The 22,045-nt window shown below is 43.3% G+C and overlaps 1 protein-coding gene across 1 annotated transcript in view; it reads left to right on the forward strand.

Moving 5' to 3' along the window:
- The window catches only part of VPS50 (VPS50 subunit of EARP/GARPII complex), an 821,620-nt gene extending 812,741 nt beyond the window's left edge, over window positions 1–8,879 (forward strand). The window contains exon 28 of the mRNA XM_078663657.1: window positions 8,181–8,879. Within this exon, the coding sequence (XP_078519783.1) occupies window positions 8,181–8,300 (120 nt within the window). The 3' untranslated portion in view covers window positions 8,301–8,879. The remainder of the gene's footprint in view (window positions 1–8,180) is intronic.
- Window positions 8,880–22,045: the final 13,166 nt, after the last annotated feature.

The raw sequence follows: 22,045 nt of genomic DNA on the forward strand, positions 1-22,045 counted from the left end.
ATCAGGTCTGCACGTTGCAATTCCCAAGGCGGCACTCGATAGGCGACGCTTTTCGTCGCGAGTGGATTCGCGGTCTATTGTACGCCTTTCCGCCTATACCACTTCTGCCCAGAGTGCTGAAGAAGGTTCGGCGCGACTGGGCCCAAGTCATCCATGTGGCTCTGTATTGGGCACGAAGATACTGGTAAATCGAGCTACTCAGCATGGCGATCGATCCTCCGATCCGATTGCCTCTTCGGGAGGATCTTCTGTCGCAGCAGCAGGGGACGGTCCTCCACCTGAACCTGTCCAGCCTCCACCTCCGTGCGTGGAGATTGAGCGGCGGCAGTTGACAGCTTTCGATCTTCCTCCCGAAGTCTGTGATGTCATTCTGGCAGCCAGGCGTCCCTCCACTAAGATGGTATACTCCTGCAGGTGGAACAAATTTGTGGCATGGTGCACAGCAAAGGCTGTGGATCCCCTCTGCCCCTCTTTCTGAGGTCCTTCGGTTCCTTCTATCCTTGGCCCAGCAGGGCTCTGCTCTGGGCACTATCCATTGTTATCTTTCGGCCATCTCCGCCTTTCTACGACTTCCACATCAGCCTTCTCTTTTTAAGTCACTGGTTGTTAACCGTTTGCTCAAAGGCATTACACATACGTTTCCTCCTGTGCCTTTCTTAATGCCTCAGTGGGACTTAAATCTTGTCCTGACTTATCTGATGTGCGCTCCCTTTGAGCCCCTTCATAATTGTCCTTTACGTCTTCTCACTCTCAAGACGGCTTTCCTGGTAGCTATCACCTCTGACAGAAGAGTGAGTGAGCTCCACGCTCTTTCTTCTAAACCTCCTTTCCTTTCTGTTCATCAGGATAAGGTGGTTTTAAGGACCTGTCTTTCTTTCTTACCAAAGGTTGTCACGCCCTTCCACATCGGGCAGACCATCACTTTGCCCACCTTCTTTCCGCCTCTGCATCCTTCAAAAGAGGAAGAGAGGCTCCACCGTCTGGACCCATAACATGCGCTCTCGTTCTATCTGAAGCGCACACAACAGTTCCGGGTGGATGACCAGCTCTTTGTTGGCTACGTGGGCGCCAAAAAAGATCGAGCCGTGCACAAACGGACCATCTCTCGGTGGGTCGTTCTGTGCATCAAAGCATGTTACTCGTTGGCTAAGAAAGAGCCCCCTGTGGGGATGCATGCCCATTCTACCAGGGCGACGCCAGCCACTACTGCCTTGGGACGCGGCGTTCCCTTGCAGGACATTTGTCAAGCAGCTATGTGGGTCTCGCTGCAAACGTTTACCAAGCATTACTGCCTTGACAGTCAAGTCGGGAGAGACGGCTTCTTTTGCCGTTCTGTTCTCCGTGACTTTCTGGTGTAATCTTGTTCACAGACCCACCACCGGGGTTGGTATTGCTGGAGTATCTATTCTAAGGTGAAGAATCTATCACTAAGGTGTCTCTTTCAGATGTACAAGTTACTACTTGTGTAACTATGTATCTGTAAGACACATTAGTTAGTGATAGATCCCTTACCACCCCACCCATCCTCTCCGTTCTGCGAACTGATTTCTAGGGTTAAGGTCATCCCTTTCAGGGCCCTAGTTTCATGGCACCAGTGGTCAGTTTCTTGCATGGCTCTGCGTTCCTGGCGCAGAAACACGTGTACAGAACTGACATCAGCGCGCATGGGTGGCGCCTAAGTAAGTAGTCTCTGTGACGTCATCTCTGCGCTTATGACGCCAGCGATGGACGTGGAGCCGCACGACGCCAACTACCGACGGGCAAGGGTACTGCTGACGAAATGATGCCTATTCACTTCCTTTGGAATTACCTGCATGATGCTCGCCTGAATCCCAGGACATTTGTGCTGAAACAGTAGGACTAGCTCACTGTGACACCATGCAACCCAAGACCATGTGACTTACTCAGGAATCAATATACTCCTTCGATCGTCTGCCTATTTACACTTAAGCAATGCTATCCAAGGATCAGGTCCTTCCCGGATAGCCATTGACAAGAGTGGAGGCAGAGAGCCTGAGTTAAATGTAAGGGCCATAGCCCATCCTGGCCAGTAACAAATTGAGAAGTGTGCTTACCCTTAGATACATTGGTATTGTAATCAGGCTTCCATATTTGAAGTGAAGTTCACAAAACTGTTTGTTAGTTGGTGTGTTTTTAATAGTACCATATATAGGTGGAATATTGCAAGAAGCATACCTAATGGATTTCTTTTAGTTGTAAGTCTCCAGCACTTTTGTCGTTTTGAAATGCATTGTAGTGAATACTTGATGTTGAGGGTCACAGAAAGGAGCATTAAAGAAAGGGTGATAACGATTTTAGTCACAATGTAATTATTTATTGATGGTGCCATACAAAGTTTAGGAACTGTGCTGCGTTCTAGTGCAATTTCATTCTGAGAAATGCCAATTCTCCGCTAGCCTTTGACCCATCCTGGAGAGAAAACTGTTTTCTTTCATGATTTTCTAAAATTATGTTTAGCACCTGAACACCGTGTACCTTGAATAGGAGCTGCAGAATTGAAAGCATTTACTCTGGAAGCCAGAGCAGTAAATTAATAAAATGAGTGATTTAATTGTGACATGGACGTTATAGTTGGCGCACCAGAAAGCTGAAATAAATATATATATATATATATATATATATATATATGTGTGTATATATATATATATATATATATATATATATATATATATATATATATACACACACACATATTCATATATTTCTCATCTATTTTAACAAGTTTAACACGTTTTAACACGTTTTTTTATTGTTTTCCCTTATGGTTTAAACATACAATAATTATCAGTATGTTGCTACTTGAAAATGCATACATTAATCTTCCTCATCCATATGAGGAACAAAGAGCCTGGCATGCTGTAGCAGTCTTTCCCAAATACCAAGGTGTGTGTGTTCCGTTTTAGCACAGAGTTCTAATGATGAACTAGCGAGCTAATAAACGGATTCGTCTCTAAAATGAGGTACTCATGAAGGCCATATTGTTGGAATAGCAGGCTAATGTAAATGCGCCCTGACGAGTTAATGCAGGTATGAAATAAGCTGTTTCGAAAAAATCTGAAGGAAAGTATGTGTTTTTAGTCATTTATGGTGATATATATTTTATAGGGATAACAAGTCAGAACAGTATCATTTGGTAGACTTATAAGTTTAAAAAAAAATCTTCTGTATAAAGGCACATGAGTAGATTTTTTAGAGCATTAGGAAGTATTTGCAGATTGATTTCGTATTTAAAATACATAGATTTGTTCTGCTATTGGTAGTGAGACCCTCCGAATGAGCTGTTGTTCGGCCATTAAGTAGTTACTTGGAGGAGATTGATACAGTTAAGGACCAAGAGACTGGGATCAATTAAACAGGATGAAGACCAGATGCCTCTTGGACCATGGATTCTGCAAACTCTTTAAGTGGCACATGTAGGTAGATTTAATTTTGTGAGTTCCTAATAGCGAATTGTTGACACATTCAGCTATTCCTGATGAGGTCGCAACTGACCTACCTCATTAATATTCATGAGGTAGGTCGCAATTTGTGACCCATTAAAAATTTCTAAAAACACAGGGATGGTAGCCTGCTGGGGACAGCAGACCACCATGTCTGTGTTTGCTTTAAAATGAAGAAACGTTTTTTTTAAATGCAGCCCATTTTCCTTAAAGTGAAACAGGATGCGTTTCAAAAATATAAATGAAGCATTTCAGTTTCGTTTCTTAAGAGTAGGCAGTGGTCCGTGGGACTACTGTCTACTTCTAAAATATTTTTTTGCATGCATTCAGATAGGGAACCGCATTTCGGTGGAATGCCATTCATACACAGCACTGAGAGCCACTATTAGGAAGGGACTCCCCTTAACAAGCCCACACCTAATACCGGATCGCAAACCTATTTTACGATTCAGTAAAAGGTTACTGAATCGGGAAATATGGTTCTGTACATACAAAGAGGCTTCTTTGCTTTGGCAAATGGCCCAGTTCTGTGAATTGGGCCATTTGCGCCAACAAAAATTTTACAAATATTTTTTTTTCATTTCCAACTTCTTTTGGATGTAGTTGTATCTCCCTGCATCAAATTTATTTTTACTGTTTGTTCCATATAAGGAAATGATAAAATGCATAACATATATTTATTGCCTATAAACATGTCCCTCTGTGTACATTATAAATGATATAATTAGTAACAACATTTCCCGGCAACCTTAATACAATTCTCACTCATACCTGTACCGAATAGATATTAATGTGCAGCTCAGAGAGTATACAATGTCAGAAATGTATTCATTCCTTTATTCCAATAATTATATACATCTTTTTTTTAATAAAACTCTTAAAAATGTCTTCATCATATTTGACCAGTTATTATCCAATAGTGTAAAACAATTGCAACTTTACTGTGTAGCAATTCTCCAACAGGATGAGCCAACCCTCTGCCATATTGGGTGGGTGGCTGCCCAAGATCATACTCCTGGCCTGCTTTACCTGAATAGTGGTCCTCGGGCCAAACTCTTGTAATGACGATAGTGTGGGATTTCATTTTAGAGACTAGATGGGTGGGTGTCCAGCATAATGAGAGTGTGTTCTGCAGATTAGTTTGGGCTCCGTGTTTAATGGGTGTAACTGGCTCACTTATAGGTCATTTTGATTATAAAGCCACAAGAGTGGATGGACCACTAGAGTTCCAAGGTACCTCTCTTAGTCCTTATCTGCTTCTCCTTAGGGCTCTGCCTTCAATGACTGTATTTGATGGGATTCTCACAGGGAATTTCACTATGAGGCCGCGAGAATAAATATCAAATGTAAAGATACAGAACACGTCTCTTCGTTTTCTTCTCTCAGTTTTATCCGCCCCTTTTTTGACCATGATTTTTTCGATTATGAGCCATTTTTCTTCTGGTCGGTGTTTCTTCGCCACATAGTGTTTAACCATAGTTGCAGCTAATCTCTGCGTTTTTACTGCAGATCTGTGCTCTGTGAGGCGCACTGAGAGACTTCTGCCTGTTTCACCAACATAACCTTTTCTGCATGGGCAGATTAGCAGATATATGATGTTCCTTGTCTTGCAATTGTTCTTAAATTCATAGTATATCCATTCAGAGAGTAGTGCTCTGTCTCAATGACGCTATTACATGCCATGCATTGGCCACATTTATGATTTCCTTTGATAAGATGGATACCGACTATGGTTTTCTGAACCATTTTCTCTTCAATAGGCATGCGTGATCTCACAAGCTTGTCTTTCAAATTTATTTTCTGGCTGTTCGCGAGTATAGGTTTTGAGATTGTGATTCAATTTTCCTTATTGCTGTTAAGTATATGCCAGTTTGAATTAATGACGCCGCACTTTTTGTTGATCACCCAATTCTTGGTTACACATACTATTTTGGGGTTGCTTAATAGGCATTCATGTCTCAGCAGATGTTCTTTATCATAAAATGTTGCTCTTTTGTAGGCCTCTCTCACCAATGTCCGCTGGTAACCCCGTCTGATAAATTTCTCTTTAATGGCAACCAACTTCTCATCATAATCTCTAATGTTGGTACAGTTACGCCTCAGTCTTCTAAACTGACCAAAGGTGTGCTTTGTTTTTGATTTCTGGGGTGAAAACTATTGAAGTGGATGCGTGTATTGCATGAAGTAGGTTTGGTAAATTAATCCACGTCCAATTTGCACGCTCTCTGTCGGTTCCAAATGTCCAGAAATTCTACTTGTTGTCGCTGTAAATTTCAGGTTATGGTCTCAGACATTATGCCATTCAATTAATTCATCCAATTGCTCCTACTCCCCCTCCCAAATGAAAAAAAATATTGTTGATGTAACATGATCATGTTTCGACTCGTTCTTAGATTTATTATGGATATGCTAATCCTCAAAACTGCTCATAATGATGTTAGCTATGCTGGGTGCACATAAGGCACCCATGCTCACTCCTTAATCTGCTAGTAGAGATCTCCTCCAAATTCAAACATGTTTTCTTGTAATACAACCTGGATACATTCAGGAATGAATTTTCTTGGGCTCTCTCTTAGATGCTTCTGCATGAACCGTTCGACTACATTTATTGCTTCTGATTGTGGAATGTTGCTGTAGAATGCTTCTATGTCTATAGTAACTAAGATATGTCTGTGTTTATTAAACTCCAGTCCCTCTGTCAATGTTATCATATGTCTTGTGTACTTTATGTGTGATTTTATATGGAGGACAATTGGACGCAGATATGTATCAACATATTTGTACAGATGCTCCGTGATAGATCCGATGGTCGTGACAATAGATCGAAATGGTGGATCCTGTTGGTTCTTATGTATCTTGGGTACTCCATAAATGCTGGCCATCCAGGTTAAGGTGAAGTGATAAATGTGGGTTGATGCTGAAACAAGGCTTCTTCTCTCGGGTACAATGGGACAATTTCCTGGGAAGATATTGGCAGTCTATCAGCCAATCAAAATGCAGCATTTTGCTAGTGAACAGCGAGCCATACCATCTTTAACATGCGTAAAGTGGTAAAGATCTTATTATACTGATATTGGACATCTAGAAAAACAGGCTACCATCTTACTTTTGCGCTACAGATGATCCCAGAATGCTGAATATGCAATTTGCCATGGACTAATGCGATTTATGTCAGGGATCACCCTGATCTCCCCATCCTGCTGAGCAGGGCTTTAAGTGGGATGAAAAAACAGGGGGGGGGGGAGGGTGTCTCTCAAAGGGGCGTGGCTTGTGTAATTAAGGGCGTGGCTTAAAACACAGAGCTAAAAATCTGGTTAGCAGTGTGCCTCCCGACTTGTATTTTGCTGTTTCTGTCATTGCAGCCAGATATATAATAAAACAAGTAACATTATAACTACAAGAAGCCAGGACTAATGGCTTTGTCAATGGTTGTTAGGTGCACAAAATAAATAAACAGCAACTATGGCTTTGTTGTATAGAATATTGAAAATACTTCCGTTCTGACATAAGACTGTAAAAACTATAACGCGTCTTATTGAGCTTACATTAAAGGCAGGAAAGGGTGGTACTGCAGCAGAGTTAAGATTCTTTTTTCATCCTGAGGGTGAGTGCAAGAACGGAGAGCCCGATAGTGACCCGACTCAGCACCTGCTCTTAAGAGTTGCCGGTGCTGAGCACACGTAGGACCCAGCCCACTTAAAGCTGCTGCTGAGACCTTTTATTGTGAGACCCCCTCTGATTCGCATACTCAGCAGAGGGAATGAATCAGCGTCTCTCTCCATTATGCTCCATCCCATCTTTTTTTTTGTTGTTGCAGATTTATATAGCGCGAACTTGACCCCAAGGTATTGGAGTGCTTTACATAAGCGCCAGTTACGTTACACAAGGACACATTCATTTTTTTGGTAGGCACAGGGAGATTAAGTGATTTGCCCAGAATCACAGGATGTGGAGTCGACCCTGAGGCTCAAACCTTGGTTTTCCCAGCTACAAGGTCGGCACTCTAGCCGTGAGACCACATCCTCTCTCCCTGTTGCTCCCGGAGAGTGGAAGGCAGTGGGTGTAGGTGCAGTAGCCGCATAGGCTCTTGATGAAGGTACTGGATCTCCTTCAAGAGGGAACACTTGACTTCCATCGCAGATACTGTCTACTGCTCCCGCCACATCACTTCCTCCGCAGCCGCCACATCACTTCCGCCACTAGGAGGATGTGAAGGGGCGGGACTTCCTGCAGTTGAGCTGAGGCTATTGAAGAGCAGTGACTCACGGATCCTTGATTCATTTGTGTACAATTGCCTAATTCACATTCATATTGTAATACAACACGCTTGGACTTGTTTACTCAAGTCGATGGGATCGCCCCAAGGGCCGTGCCCCTGGTCAGTGCTCCATTGCCCCCAAGCTAGCTTTGCGTCCTACCAATACAAAACGTAATGAAATATGTATTTATTCCTTTTATTTAGATGCACCGTTGTCTTTCACTAGTGGCCAGGGAACAAAGACTCTTATGTTAATACTAATTACGGATATATTCTTATTCCAAATGCTCGGTAAACTCGATCTAGTGCTAGACTTGTCCTGCTCCACCACATACTCCTTATTGTTTTGCAATCTCTGCTTTTGATTACATGTTTAGGATATTCGTTCAGTTGTCAGCAGAAATCTAATTCCTGTTTAATTGGTTCATGTAGAAACTCACTAAGTTTTATTTTTTGTCTAGGAGTACTCTACGAAACAGCTAACCAATCTGGTGAATGTGTGTCTGGGGTCTCACATTAACAAAAAGGCAAGACAGAAATTGTTAGCAGCAATTGATGATGTGGACAGACCTAAGAGATAATCTTTTGAAATGAGCCTGTGTGTTGCTTCATGGACACCGCATGAAAACGTTTTTCGACTACTAACGATGTTCTAATAAACGAGCATGTTACTTAATGTATAAGAATTTGCAACTTACTTTTTTTTTTTATCAATTGTATGTCCTCAATTATTTTGCTTCTTTTGTAACGTGCATTGGGTATTGGATTATGTTACTTAAGTCTACCTGTTTTGTAGGTAAAAGTTGTACATTTTATTAGACTGTCATATTACAGATTCCGTGACATAGGTTTCTAAATGTGAGGGCAGTGCCCTCTGTTTTTTTTAGTGTTTGGGCACTCCCTTGTGGTGAAAGTGCTGCTAAGGAAACATGTTGTGGGCTATATACCTAATGTAATTTGTGCCCTGTGGATATTTACTTTGATGGAGAAAGATAATTATGTCAGATATTGTAATAGTTTTCGTCAGAATTGTTTTACTTTTTCATCAAACTGTACTCTCTCTCTCTCTGATGTTATACTTGATCCTTTATCGAATTTCTGAGTTCGGTGAATTGAAAGAAAATTATGTCATATTAATAAAATACACTAATGCTGAAAAACGTGTGTTGCAATTTTGTCGAATTTGTTCATGAGCCATTTCTAAACGTAAGTGAAATAAACTAAAATATAAAACATTCCTCATGTTATTAAATGCAGGAAATTGTCTAGGTGGTAAAGGAAAGGGGTTGGGCATGTTTTGGTGATAACATTCTTCCATAGCACCTCTGTAAGGCTCACACATTCACCCGGGTGGAGAAACTTTTCATACCAGATTCTAATGCCTTGGCCATGGGGAAAGATGAGGCCGATAGCCAACTCCCTCGCGCTATATAAAACTTGATAAATAAAATAAATAAATAAATAAATGATACCTTTGCTGGCATTTACCTAGAGCTGCAAAGTGCAACTGGCTTGACTCTTCTCCAGTAGGGAATATTCCTTATCTCTCAGGCCCTTCTTCAGAGAAAGTGGTCTCTTGCTGTTTATCCATCATCTTGACAGAACTCCTGCAGATTTCCTCTGCTGCTCCTGAACCCCTTGCTCCCATTCAGTGAGGTATTCTTTCTAGCCAGATAGCTGCCTGGGATAAACACTATGGGCCTGTCATTCTACAGACCAATTACACAGCACCATAGGTTGCCTCCAAACTTGTCCTGAAGTGCGGACTGGAGTTTGCCAACATGTTGGCTTGATCCATGGTCACAGCAATTACTTCATGCTGGTAGGTCTGGATACGCTCCATAGGCCTTACAGGATATGTCCAAGCATCATTCATGGGCATGAATTTCAATGGCTGTCCTTCCATCTCAAAGGCATTAAAACTTGGATTCACCATGGAGTCCCAACTTAATCAGTTTGCAGTTCTACCATTTGGTCTATACACCGGTCTGTAAGTGTTAGCCAAGGTGTTGGCAGCACCTCTCAGGAAGTCATGGAATTCTGTACTTGGTTGACTGGCTGATCGATGCGGGGTTCCCCTGTACCAGTCATGAAACATCTTAAGGGCACTACTGCCTTTCTGCAGATTTGGGCTTTTCCATTGAAGCTCAGAAGTCACATCTCACTCTCACCCTGAGACTGACCTTCATTAGTGCAGTACTGGGTATGACCTGCAGGCAGGCTTTTCATTCTCCTCAGAGATTGCAAGTATTCATACACTTGTCCCAATTTTGCAGGTCCTGTGCCTATGCCTGCTGGGCCTGATGCCTCGTACATCCTTTTGGTGGTGTAAGCCAGGTGTCTTATCAGGGCCCTTCAGGTTGTGCCTAAGATTAACTTAACTCCAGCATTAGAGGGCTCTCAGGTGCAGATATTCCACTCTAACCTCTCAGACCTCTGTTGATAGATATGCCCCTTGAATCTTGCAGTGGATCCTGCCTTCAATCCTCCTCAGTACTCCACATTCACAGGCCACTGTAGTTGTGGACACTTCCTCTTTGGGCTTGGGCACTCATCTGCGCAATATGATGGCACTGGGACTGTGATTATGTCAGAGCGACAGTTACGCATAAATGTGCTGGAGTTGTGTGCATTCCACCCTGCCCTGAAGGCACTTCTCCCTTCCATCTGAGGGGGTACCGTTGTAGGTAGCTGGCTCTGCATATACTATACCAAAATTAGGTTTATTGTGCACAGAGTCCAGGAGTCCCCAAAGGTAGAGCAGAGGCTGAATTGGGTAAGTACTAACAGCTCTCTATCTGGTAGTGTGGGCTAGCAGTTAGGCTTATCCCTAGGGTGTGTTAAACATGTATTGTATTCACTCAATCAAGACTAATGGCACACACTCAGAGACAGAATCCAGACCAATTAGGCAAGTATAAAAAAAGGTATACTTCTGTCTTATTTTTAGAGCCTAGCAGAAATTGGCACAGGTAAGTGAAATATACTCTCAAATGCAAGACTACAAGGAAACGAAGTTGTGGTTGAATTTGTAATCGTTACAGGTTTGTATTGGACTTCAAAACAGGTTAAACTACACAGTAATTTCTTTTGGAATACATTTAAATTACTTTTGGATTACTTCAACTGCCCGGGGTGGTATGCCTAGATACCACACTGGGTATCTCACAATACAAGGTAAGTAAGACTTTTTAGGATTTGCAGTTTAGTCACTTTTTCTTTCATACAAAAGTTCAACTCCACAGAACATTTTTAGGAACAAAACTCGCAACATTGGTTCCTAAGGGAGAAAAAGGATTAATGATTCTCAAGTAAGTTTACAACTTACGAGTGGGAGTTTTGGGGGTTGGAACCAAGGTTCCCCAAGGTCTAGGTAGGCACTCAAGTTGCACCACCAGCGGCACTGGGGGAGCCGAGTGCAGAGTGCAGGGGCCCAATGTTAGCCAATGGGGATAAGGGGACCTTCAGTCAGGGACTGCTAAGGACCAGGCCACTCGGGTGTGGGAGCAAAGCTCCTGGGGTTAAAGTCAGCACTGCAGGGGCCAACAATCAGCACAGGATCTGCACCACCAGCAGCACAGTGGCGGCCGGGTGCAATGTGCCAAGGAAAGATCGGGAACCCTGTGGATTCCAATGGAGACCTTCAGTTTGGCAAAGGCGCTGCAGGCTTGAGCAGGGAGACTTCCTGAAAGCAATTACTGGCTGGAGAAGTAAGTTGGGTTCTTGGGGGATGCATGGACACCGTCAGTAGGGCTACCCAAGGCTGTGGGGCGTCAGGTGCAGGGGTGTCTTTTGGCATCAGGCCTCTCTACCAAGCTCAGGTCACGGTCGGGGGGACCCTTCAGATTGAGGCTTCAGGCATCGGCTTGAGGGAGATGAGGGATCACAAATCCCAGGTCAGATTCACTGGGGAGACCTCTTTGTGTTGTTGGGCCACTCAGGCCTGGGCGTCGGGTGCAGAGTTGTGAAAAATCTCAGAGCCACCTGGATCCGGATTCTGTGGGTGAGTCTTTTCTTGAGCAAATCCAGTGCTCACGGGAGACAGAGTCTTAAAGATGGTCACAGGGCAAGTACTCTGGGGTGCTGCTGGACACGCAGGGGTTTCCGCTGTAGGCAGGTCAGAGTCCGGACAGGCCAGTAGAGCTGGGGCAAAAGCAGTTGGTGTCCTCTTCTCCCTGCGTCAGCACTGCTCTTCAGTCCTTCTCCTTTCTTCCTCGAATCTGAGGAGGCAAGGTTCAGTGTCGTCACTAAATACTAAATTTAAAGGCGTTAATGGGTTTGTAGGTCGGGACCAATAGGTCCCTTCTTTAGGGTGGGTAGAGGCATGAGCCTCTCCCTAATTTGCTAGGTCCCCTCATGTTGAAGATCAACGGGACTGAGATGTGTTCTTCAACTCGCCTTACCCCACCTGAGAGGTGAGGTTGCCAAAGGTGGGCACACCTCTCCTTCTAGCTCAGTTTTCCTGCCGATTCTCCCGCCCAAAGTGGGGGGCAGAACCGGTAGAAGCAAGTTACTCCGGGCAGCAAAAGGCAGGGACAGCTTACAAAGGCGGCAGGCCTTTGAAGCTTCGCCTTCGTGGACCCAGCCCATCCAGGGGGAGAAGGCATGACCCCCTCTGCCAAAGATGGGCTTTGTTTCTGGACTCAGAGAGCAGAGGCTGTCTACCCAGGGGTCCAGAAACCAGTCTGGTGGTGGCAAATGGAGGGTAGCCATTCAAGAACCTCACCAGGGCTAGCTGTTTATCAGGGGGCATCTCTAAAATGCACTCTGAGTACATGTTACATTAAAACCAACTCTGGCATCAGTGTGGGATTAATGTGCTGAGAAGTTTGGTACCAAACTTAGCTGGTTTTATGAAAGCCATTAAAGAGCTGTGGAGTTTGTTGTTTAAGTCGCCCCTAGTTGCACTCACTTTTTAAAGAAGGTTTTACTGTATTTGTTTCCTCCAACAATATTTATTTTTTGGCAGAAGGCTCTGAATTTAGTGGTAACCTTTCTTTTAGTAGTAACCTTCTTTGTGGCTTCCCATTTCAAGTGATGCACAATTGCAGGGCCTGCCTACTTACCTTAAAGACTGAATTCCTAGTGACCTCTATGGTGGATGAATTACAGGCCCTTTCGATCCAGCCACCTTTCACTTTTCTGTCAAGACAAACAGGTCTTTTACATCTGGCCATTGGTCTTACTAAAGGACATTCTGCATTTCACATTCCCCTGTCCATTGCTGTTTCAACCTCCTTTCCATCTCTTCATTAAAACCAAGGAAGATGAAAAATAACTTAAAATGGACCTTAGGTGTGTAGTATCTCATTACATTGATAGTACAAGACAGGTTAGATTGGGAAGGTGCAGGAAGCAGTATCAGCCAGACCAAACATGTATTTACCTTTAGTAACAATAGTTTGGTGCATACTGTATCTTCACTCCGATTCCATACCACCTTCTTCATCCCCTAAAAAGTAACTTCTGGTAATAATATCGCACGGTATGCAAATGTGCTCCTATTGTAGAAGCTCTCCTGCTTCCTCCCTTAGTTTACCAGCATGAAGAAGTTTCGCGCAAATGTGTTCCTGGTGCTCCTTTTTGGCCAGTTTTATGTCCTTTATTAACTTTTTTCTTGTATTTGAAATTTGAAGCAGGAGTTCCTGGAGGTGTTCTGGTCCTTGGGATCGTAGTTGTCTGAGGTACTTATTTCGTTTTTGTTTCCTCGGGCTCTTGGTGAACCAGGGGGCCCCTTTTCGACTTCCTGCTTTGTAGGCGTGAGCGTGCGTGGAAAATGTCTTGTTAATTTCATAAATAAAAGACTCCCAAACTTTTATGGTCAGTGTTTCGGAGTTGGGTCTTTCCAAAAGACTAGTATATGTACCTGTGATGTCCTCGATGTTATCCTTGTTCCAGCAGAGGCGTTTTAGGTTGTAGCATTGTGTTAAAGATGATAGTGCCGTTGCTTTCTCTGAAGTTGCGAAGATTTTTAATAAAGTGAACGATTGCGGCTGGTGGTCACTTTCCGCCCTGTCTTTTATTTGAAAATTCGCAATATACGGAAGAAGATCATGATCCATAAAAGTGTAATCGATGGTGGAGCGTGTTTTTTATGTGACCCTGGTGTATGCTGCGGGTCGATCAGTCGAGCCTCGATCATTGAGTACACACATTGAGAGATCTCTCAGACGAGCTGCACATCTCTTACCAGATGTATCCTGTCGATTGAGGGCTGGTGTAACGACTGATTTGCCCTTGCTCCTTGCGTATTGTAAGTTCATATTGAAATTGCCCAAAAGGATGATGTTAGCATCTGGATAGGCGAGTTTTAAGGTTGTTAATGAAGTTATTAGTTTTTCTGTTCTTTGCGTCTTTTGTTTGGATGCGGGGTGAATATAGATGTTCAAAATTAGCAGGCTGTAAGACACCGAGACGTCAAGTTTGACGCACAACTTCCAGGAACAGTCTAGATCTATAGCAGATGTGTGCCATGTGATCCATGGGATTTCTGTTGAGATAAAAGTAGAGAGACCCCCTTTTGCTCTTCCATATTTTGTAGCTTTCTTAGCCGGATTCAGGAATTCTTTGAAACCAGTTATTGGCGGTGGAATTTTCTACCAAGATTCTTGAAAAAGGAGAATATTGTACTGTGTGATAAAGTCCATGAAATCCGGGTCTTCTAATTTTGAATGTAGGCCGTGAACATTCCAGGAACAGATGTTACAACCTTGATATGCGTGTTGGGCTATTGGTGAAGTGCCTTCTGTGTGTGGTTCCCAAGGACCCGAAAATTTACTTGCTTTGAGGTGATCAAGAGTGATGGTAATTTTCCTGGCCGGGTACTCTTTACCCTTTATTTAGATTTGATAATCCGGGCCTTTTGCGCCTCTTAAAAGACTCACAGTAGAAGGTGACAGTACTGTGTAGACTGTGGACCCAATGCAGTCACTGGGAGTCCCCATCTCCATCACAGTGGAGACCGTGATTCCGCCCAGCCCTCCCATTAGTAGTTGAGGCTCCTCCAACCGTTACCATCTTATCCTGGGATCTCAGTGTTGGTAAAGGCAGCAGCAGTTTTCTGTCGGAGCCATCCAGCCCCCCTCAGGCTGGCTCTGCTGGATGCCAACATCGACTTCCTGACCATCTGGGATATCAGGCTCTATTCTCTCCTTTTGGTGCGGTTGGGGTTTTCTACTCTTCGCTGGCATAAACAATGAGGGAATACCTTTCTTCCCCCCCAGGCTCACCTCTGTGAGTTTTGTCAGGCTTTTCCACAGTACTTTCCAAACTGTAGAGATTGCCAGCACTTCTGCGCTGTACACCCTGACCTCCCTTTGTTGTCCCGTAATTGTCAGCTGGTACACACGTCTTCCTACCTCTCATGACCTTTGGGGGCATTGCGCCGTAGGAGTCACCGAAGTTGCAGCACCGCGGGCGATATCGATGTGGACGTGAATCCAGTGGCAGACACCGGGTGAAGCATGGGCTTGAGGGAGAGCGTAGCCAATGGATACTGCATATGACCCAAATCGTATCAAAAATACGCTGCTGCAAAGAGCACTTCATGACAGCAAAGGGCACTTGGCTTCATCCAGGTCACATTACATTCTCAATGGAGAGGGAGATCTGGGAGCAGCTGTTTGAGTCCAACACAGTTAAAGCAAGTCATCCCGATCTGCCCCTGCAGGATTTTCTAGTGTAAATTTGTCTGCAGTCCTTTTTCTGGGGATGGCATTGCTTGGGTAACTATTCATAGGTAAGGAAACTGCGACTAGATGTCTCTATCAGATGTACAAGTTACTTACCTTCGAAAATGCCTTATCTGGTAGAGACATAATCTAGCCGCAGGTTCCTTACCGAACCACTTATCTTCCCCGTGCTGCAAACAAGTTTCTAGGGTCAGGGTTCTTCCCTTTCAGGACTCTAGTGTTTTTTGTCAATACTCTTCATGGCTCTGCTTTTTCTGGCATTGAAAGTCCTGAAAAGTAACTGACGGCAGCGCACCGAGGTGGCAGCTATATAGGTGATGCAGCGTCACTTCTGGCACCGATGACGGTGATGACGTCACGTAGAGCCGACCAACACCACCTAATGGCACCGGGATATTGGTCAAACAGAAATTGTCCAGATGCAGTCTGACGCCTGGGAAATTCAAAGTTAAGAAATCTACGGCTAGATCCTGTCTCTAACAGGCTTCCATACCCGCTCTCTTTACCATGGCTGTGTCTTTATGTGCTAGATTCTGCAATGAAACTCCAAATTTAGTAGACCCTTTCTCTTAGTCCTTCTCTACACCTGCACCAGTGATTTGTCCTCTTGTAAGACCGTAGCCTATTCTCTTTTCTCCGCCTTTTGCAAGGATTATGCAAGCGAGGCATATTTTAGACCTCTAGGACTTTGGTACATATTTAGCATTTGACTGTTTGCCACCTGCCAGATTTACAGCTCCTTGTATACTTTGCGGAGTCAGTGTGTGCCACGGCAGTTTCTCTTAAGGTCCTGTAACTTTGCTGAGTGGTGCCATGTGTAATGTGGCAGCTCAGCAATTTAATTGTTTTGTTTTTCAAAAGCAAAGTCTCAAAAGTGGAGTTTGTTTCTAAAAAAACAATTAACTAGCGACCCTGACACACTGGGACTTTTCTCCCAGCACGTGGGGGCATTTAGGCTTTTCCTGGTTGGCCCAAACAGAAGAAAATGATATTAGAATGTTTGCCCTAAATAGAGACAATTGTCGGACATCAATGGTTTCAACTGGCTGAGCCAACACCTATATCGTGTGTTCTAGTGCTCCTAAAGGGATAATCAACGCTTACCAAACCTCTGAGATTTCTTTTTCAAGCTCCTCATTTGAGTATCGTTTTGGACCAGACACCTATTCCATATTATTAGTGTTATTAATGATTTTACTTGTAGACACCACTTTAAAACAATTGAACAAAGAGTAAGGCCTCTAATACCACAAAGCAATCCCTGTTTGGATCTCCTCACTTTGATTACATTTATTAAGGGTTTTTATCCTTGTGCATGACCACAGAATGTAGCTAACTTGTCGTCTGGCAACCCCTAGTTAGCCTGAATTGGGCAAGTTAAAAATGGTGGGTGACCCAATATATCCTTGCGGGATTGGGTAGATAATGTAAATATGAAAATGCCGGCAAGGGAATTAGTTTTGAACAAATAAACAATTTACAGAGGTCAGATTGAAAAATTACGAATATCAATTTATCTGACTTAACCACATTGGGATCTGTGCATGATTTATCTCAAACAACCTTATTGTGAGACATGAAATGAACAATCGAATGAGAAAGCAGCAAAACGGGAAATCGTTGTATCAAAAGATTATTTTATATATGTAAATATTAAAAATTCAAAGGGTACAAATCATATAGATTAAATCAAAGATTCAAATGCCAAAGGAATAAATAAATTGTCCTATCAAACATCTGAATAAAAAGCCCAATCAAAATAGATTATTGACAAATGACTCCTATTGTTTTTATAGTGAAAGCCAAATGTGTAGTTAATAACCAGCGAAGAGATGGACTTTACAGTCGACGTTTCGGTGTTATGTTGTTTACTCGCAAGACCTTCTTCAGGACAACATATATTTGTAACGGTGACCCCTTATAGGGACTGATAATGGCAGGGATTCCCAGAGTCAATGTAAACGAGATACAGGCCGTCACGGTTTTTTTAAAGGAAAGAAACTGGTCTTAACTGTAATCCCACAGATTTTATTTGAATGAGATTTCACTATAAGAACAATAGGAGTCTTTTGTCATTAATCTATTTCGATTTATCAATGTTTTCAATGTTTTCTATATTCACAGCTGTGTTTGAAGAAGTCACTGGAGACAGCTGCTGAAATATCACCACCAGTGAAAGGGGTGTGCTAGGAGTGTCCGGCCACGCAGGACCTGCTGGTTCTGGGGAACGTGCCTGCCATATGGTGATTTGACTTTAATAGGGGTCAGAGTGGGGCTCCTGAGACTCTGACTACTATAGGGGGCCCTAACCTGAATGTCACCTATAGTGAATGGGAAATAACACTATGTTAGAGAGAGGGGAGAGGAATCAGGAACCCGCATGTTAAAACACTAGAGCCCAGACCTCTGGGATATGTGGATATTGTTTGTGAATGCCATATTTTACTTTATGTTGGTATATAAATGCTCTTTTATTTCTTAAAAGCAACTATTTGACTGGGCAATCATTTATTGCTGCTGCTGAAAGTGTTTTGAGTTGTGAGCCTGTGCTCACCCCCCTTGTGCTTATCTCCCACCGAGAAGCCTTGGACTTCTTGATCAGTGAGAGTCAAGTGCTAAAGGTGTACTTGTCCCAGTTGCTCAGGACTGACAGTAGAGCCCTGGGATATCAAGAGCAAAATGCCTCATCCCCCACAGTTGGGCCCAGTAGCTCCTACTTGCCATGTGGCACTCAGAACAGGGTTCTGACAAGTGGAAAAGAGTAAGTGGTGACCCAAATTTCCTGTTGGTGAGTCCACTTTTTACTCTGTTTTCATATTTTTCACTCAACCTCAACCCATGAGGGAGGAAGAGAGTCTGCATCATTTGGACCCTCGGAGAGCCACCAGAAAATAAAGGGATGTGACCCGGGAATTCCAATCTGATCAGCTCTTCATAGACATACCAAATGGGACACAGATGTCCTTTATCGAGATGGATTGTACTTTTCATGAAGATCTGCTATCCTTTTGTCTAGACACATCCACCAGGGCGAAAGTACATTCTTTTGCCTTATTCAGAGGTGTGCCTGTCCCGCAAATATGCATGGAGCAACATGAGCTTTAGTCCACACGTGTGGAAAGCATTATTTGGACTCGGAAACCCGAAGTGATTACCACTTTCTAGCTTAGTTCTTCAGACTTTCGGATATCACCATCTCCCAAACCCACCACCTGGGAGGAGCATTGGTGTGGCATTTATTCAAAAGGTGAGAAATCTAAAGGTAGAAGTGGCCATCAAAAGAAAACGTTATCTTCATTAGCAATCTTTGTGGTTGATCAATCTGTAGACTCATCACCATCCCAACTGCTACCCCTTTCTGAGGAATGGTCACATATATCTTCATAATAAGTTCCCTAGTTAGATTGTTGCACAAATTACTGCACTCTTTGCCTCTGAGAGCTCAGAAAAAATGAACAGGGATCTGATATCAGTGCGCTAAGGTGGCACTATATGGTTCCCGTGATGTCATGTCCATGGTGGTACTGTTAGAATCGATAAACTTTACGTGTACATAAGCGGCGTTCATTTATGTTCGCCACAGCCACCGTTGAGAGCAAAATGAAGATCGTGAACATTGCCTGCACCATCTTGTCTGCTGGAAGTTCCTCCGCACATATAAACTGCAGTCATTCTGACCGACCGCAGCCATTTTGTATTCCGTTGGTCACCTTTTGTTTCACCCTGCCCTTACTAGCTTCCCTCTGACCAACCTAGTATGTGAGCTGGGGGCTACAAACTATTGCCACGACAAACATCAACTTGCTGCCACACAACTCGCTTTTCCTCTCATCTCTGTTTACAGGCAAACCCAAGGACACCCTTACACAAACAGGTTTCAAATACCAAACAGACTCTTGCAAACATGGTTTATTGCACTGCACACAGCAAGACTTGTTTTTGCCAACAATGGGATCTGTTTTTATCAACAGAACAGACTCTTAGATCTGGCCGGTCTCACATGTTTTAGACCCTGAAGCAAGGTCCAGCTGCAAGATAAAAATTGTCTGTTTGGCCTGGGTGGGAGGAGAATAACTGTTGGGCTTGTGCAACCATGTTGATGAAACAATGTTTGGCTTGTGTGACAACCTGTCCGGGGCGGGGATACCAAACTTACATGACACTGATCATAAAGATTACTTTGTCCTGATACTGTATAAAAGTGACCTGCAGGAGAGCTGTTGTTAGAACACCTGAGCAGATTACCACGGTGTCTGTTGACAGGTTCTCCTCATGAGAAATAAACTTGTTTCTTGTCTTCCAGTTTCCAGCGCCTGCCTCATTATTTTGATAGTTAATCCAGTGAATTAAAGGTGACCCTGCGCCGGGCAGCATTGGGGCTCTTAGGAGATTCGCTGCTTTTCACAATTGGCGTCCCAACGTGGGGTCCATCAGCGACACGTGGGTCCGGTGAGAGAGGTCCTAACGACGGAGTGAACATCTAACGAATGGAGTGCGCCTGTCTGAAAGAGACCCTCGTCTGGCTGCCGATCAACTGAACTTCACCGGTTCCGAACTGACCTCTCTCTCAAGTGACCTGCGGTCTTGACTGGGACCTTAGAGGAGTACCGCATTGATATTGGAGCGAGAGGACAAACAGGCGCTGGAAGGGGAAGACGAAGAACTGTACATACGGTCCGGGTAAAGTCGTGAAAAAGCGACAAAATTGATTGATTGATTGATTGATTGAATAGTTTGATCGAATACTAGTATTCCTTTTTGAGTTATTTTAGACATTCCCTGCTTGCAAACAACAGAGAATAGGAATATTCTCTCTTTGCAGACAGCGAAGGACAGGTAGTGCAGGCTTTTTGTCTAAATTGTTTGATTGAGATATTCATGTTGACCGGTAAATACGTCATGCCTGTTTTCTCTAGATTGTTTTGTAGTTGTTTTGGACCGGACCGTTTGTTAGAGGTCAGTCATTCGGCACTGCCGGAAGGCACCACTAACAAAGACATGTACATTAAAAATGAATTACCTCGTGAATATTGATTGATTGTTTGAACAGAAGTTACTATTTACAAATAGTAAAGGGCAGGTAATGCAGACTTCTTGTCTGAATTTAGGATTAATTGAGAGATTTATTTTAACCGATATCCATCATGCCTGTCTTTTCTAAAGTTGTTGAAAAATGGTTGTTTAAGCTCGAATCGTTTGTTAGATATAAAGTACCGTATTTGTCCCATAATGTATGGCTCATTGTGGAACAAATACACAAAGAAGAAACTCGATTTTCAGTGGCCAGTAGAATGAGTAGTTCAATTCTAAAAAGTTAAAAAGATACAGTACGCAGAAACAACGCTAAAAGAACAGTCAAGATATGTTTTATTTATTTGCACTTCTACAACATAAGCAATTTGTAAAATCCTGGCGTTTCGATATGTCAATGAAGAGGATAGTAAATTCAGCCTCTTTTACTTCTCAGCTCCCTTGAAGGAGCAAAAGCACACATTTTTCTCATTGAACATTTTGGTACTACTATTGTATAGTTTCCAAGGGAGTACTTTAGCCAGATATTGGTTGACTGTGAGCCCCAGGTGCATTCTGGTTCTTGGGGTCCTAAACATCGTAATCTTTATTTTGCACACCATGTGTTTCACCTACCTTCCCACCCACGTTCCACTCTAATAATCTTGCCGACCTTCAGAGGGGTTTTTCAAATCCTCCTGAGCCTTACCAGGGGTATGCCATCCAGTCTAACATTAGACAGAAGTGAGATGTAAATCTATTAAATGAAAAGAGAGAACATATCTTCCCTAATTGCTTGCATTGCCAAAACCAGGGCTTGGAGAAACATCACAAGAAAGCTCATTTTAAGTGTTAGCATTTGATGTCCATGCATAAGTTACATGACCTGAATGAGCAATTAAGGAAAGTCTTGCTCTGTTTTACCCACCCACAACCTCCTAGGAAGAAGGTAATCTGTTTAGATTGTAATATGGAAAAGCTTTTCTAGCCACGGCATTTTAGTAGTCAGGCGCAAACACATATTGCTGGTTTTAGAAAGGCACAGCTTCTTTTATGTCATATAGAGTGGTGCACCCTATACAAGCATTTAAGGCATGTCCTAGTCAGTGGTTGCGGACCCCATGGGTAGGTCTGCCAGCCCTGGCAGTTACAAATCTGTGGTATCCTAGCACAGCTGTGCCCACACGTTTTTTGAACTGGAGATGCACTGTTTATTATTTATTATTTTATTTATTAAGGAATTTTATATAGCACACAGATACCCCAACTGGGTGTCCCGGCGCTTCTGTGAGAACTGATGCTGTGTCTGACTCTGATGGTACTAGCAGAAGAGAAAGGTTTTTAAGGCCCTCCGGAAGGGGAGTTCCGCTTGGATGGTCCGGATGGACATAGGTAGCTGTTTCACCCATCCACCCGCAAACTGACCTCCATGCAAACATTAAACGAGTTTGTTAGTGGTCTTGCCACTGTAACCAAGATGTACACCCTTAGAAACAAGGATGCACCCAATGAAACTTGCCACCTCCTATAGTTTTCCCCATTCTGTGAATGGGGACAGCCCCAGACCACTGTAGATAGTTTTTTTTAAATAAAAGCATTAATCCATCACCCCCTACCTTATACTG

This window comes from Lissotriton helveticus, chromosome 10 (genome assembly GCF_964261635.1).
Source record: "Lissotriton helveticus chromosome 10, aLisHel1.1, whole genome shotgun sequence".
NCBI classification, from domain to species: Eukaryota; Metazoa; Chordata; class Amphibia; order Caudata; family Salamandridae; genus Lissotriton; species Lissotriton helveticus.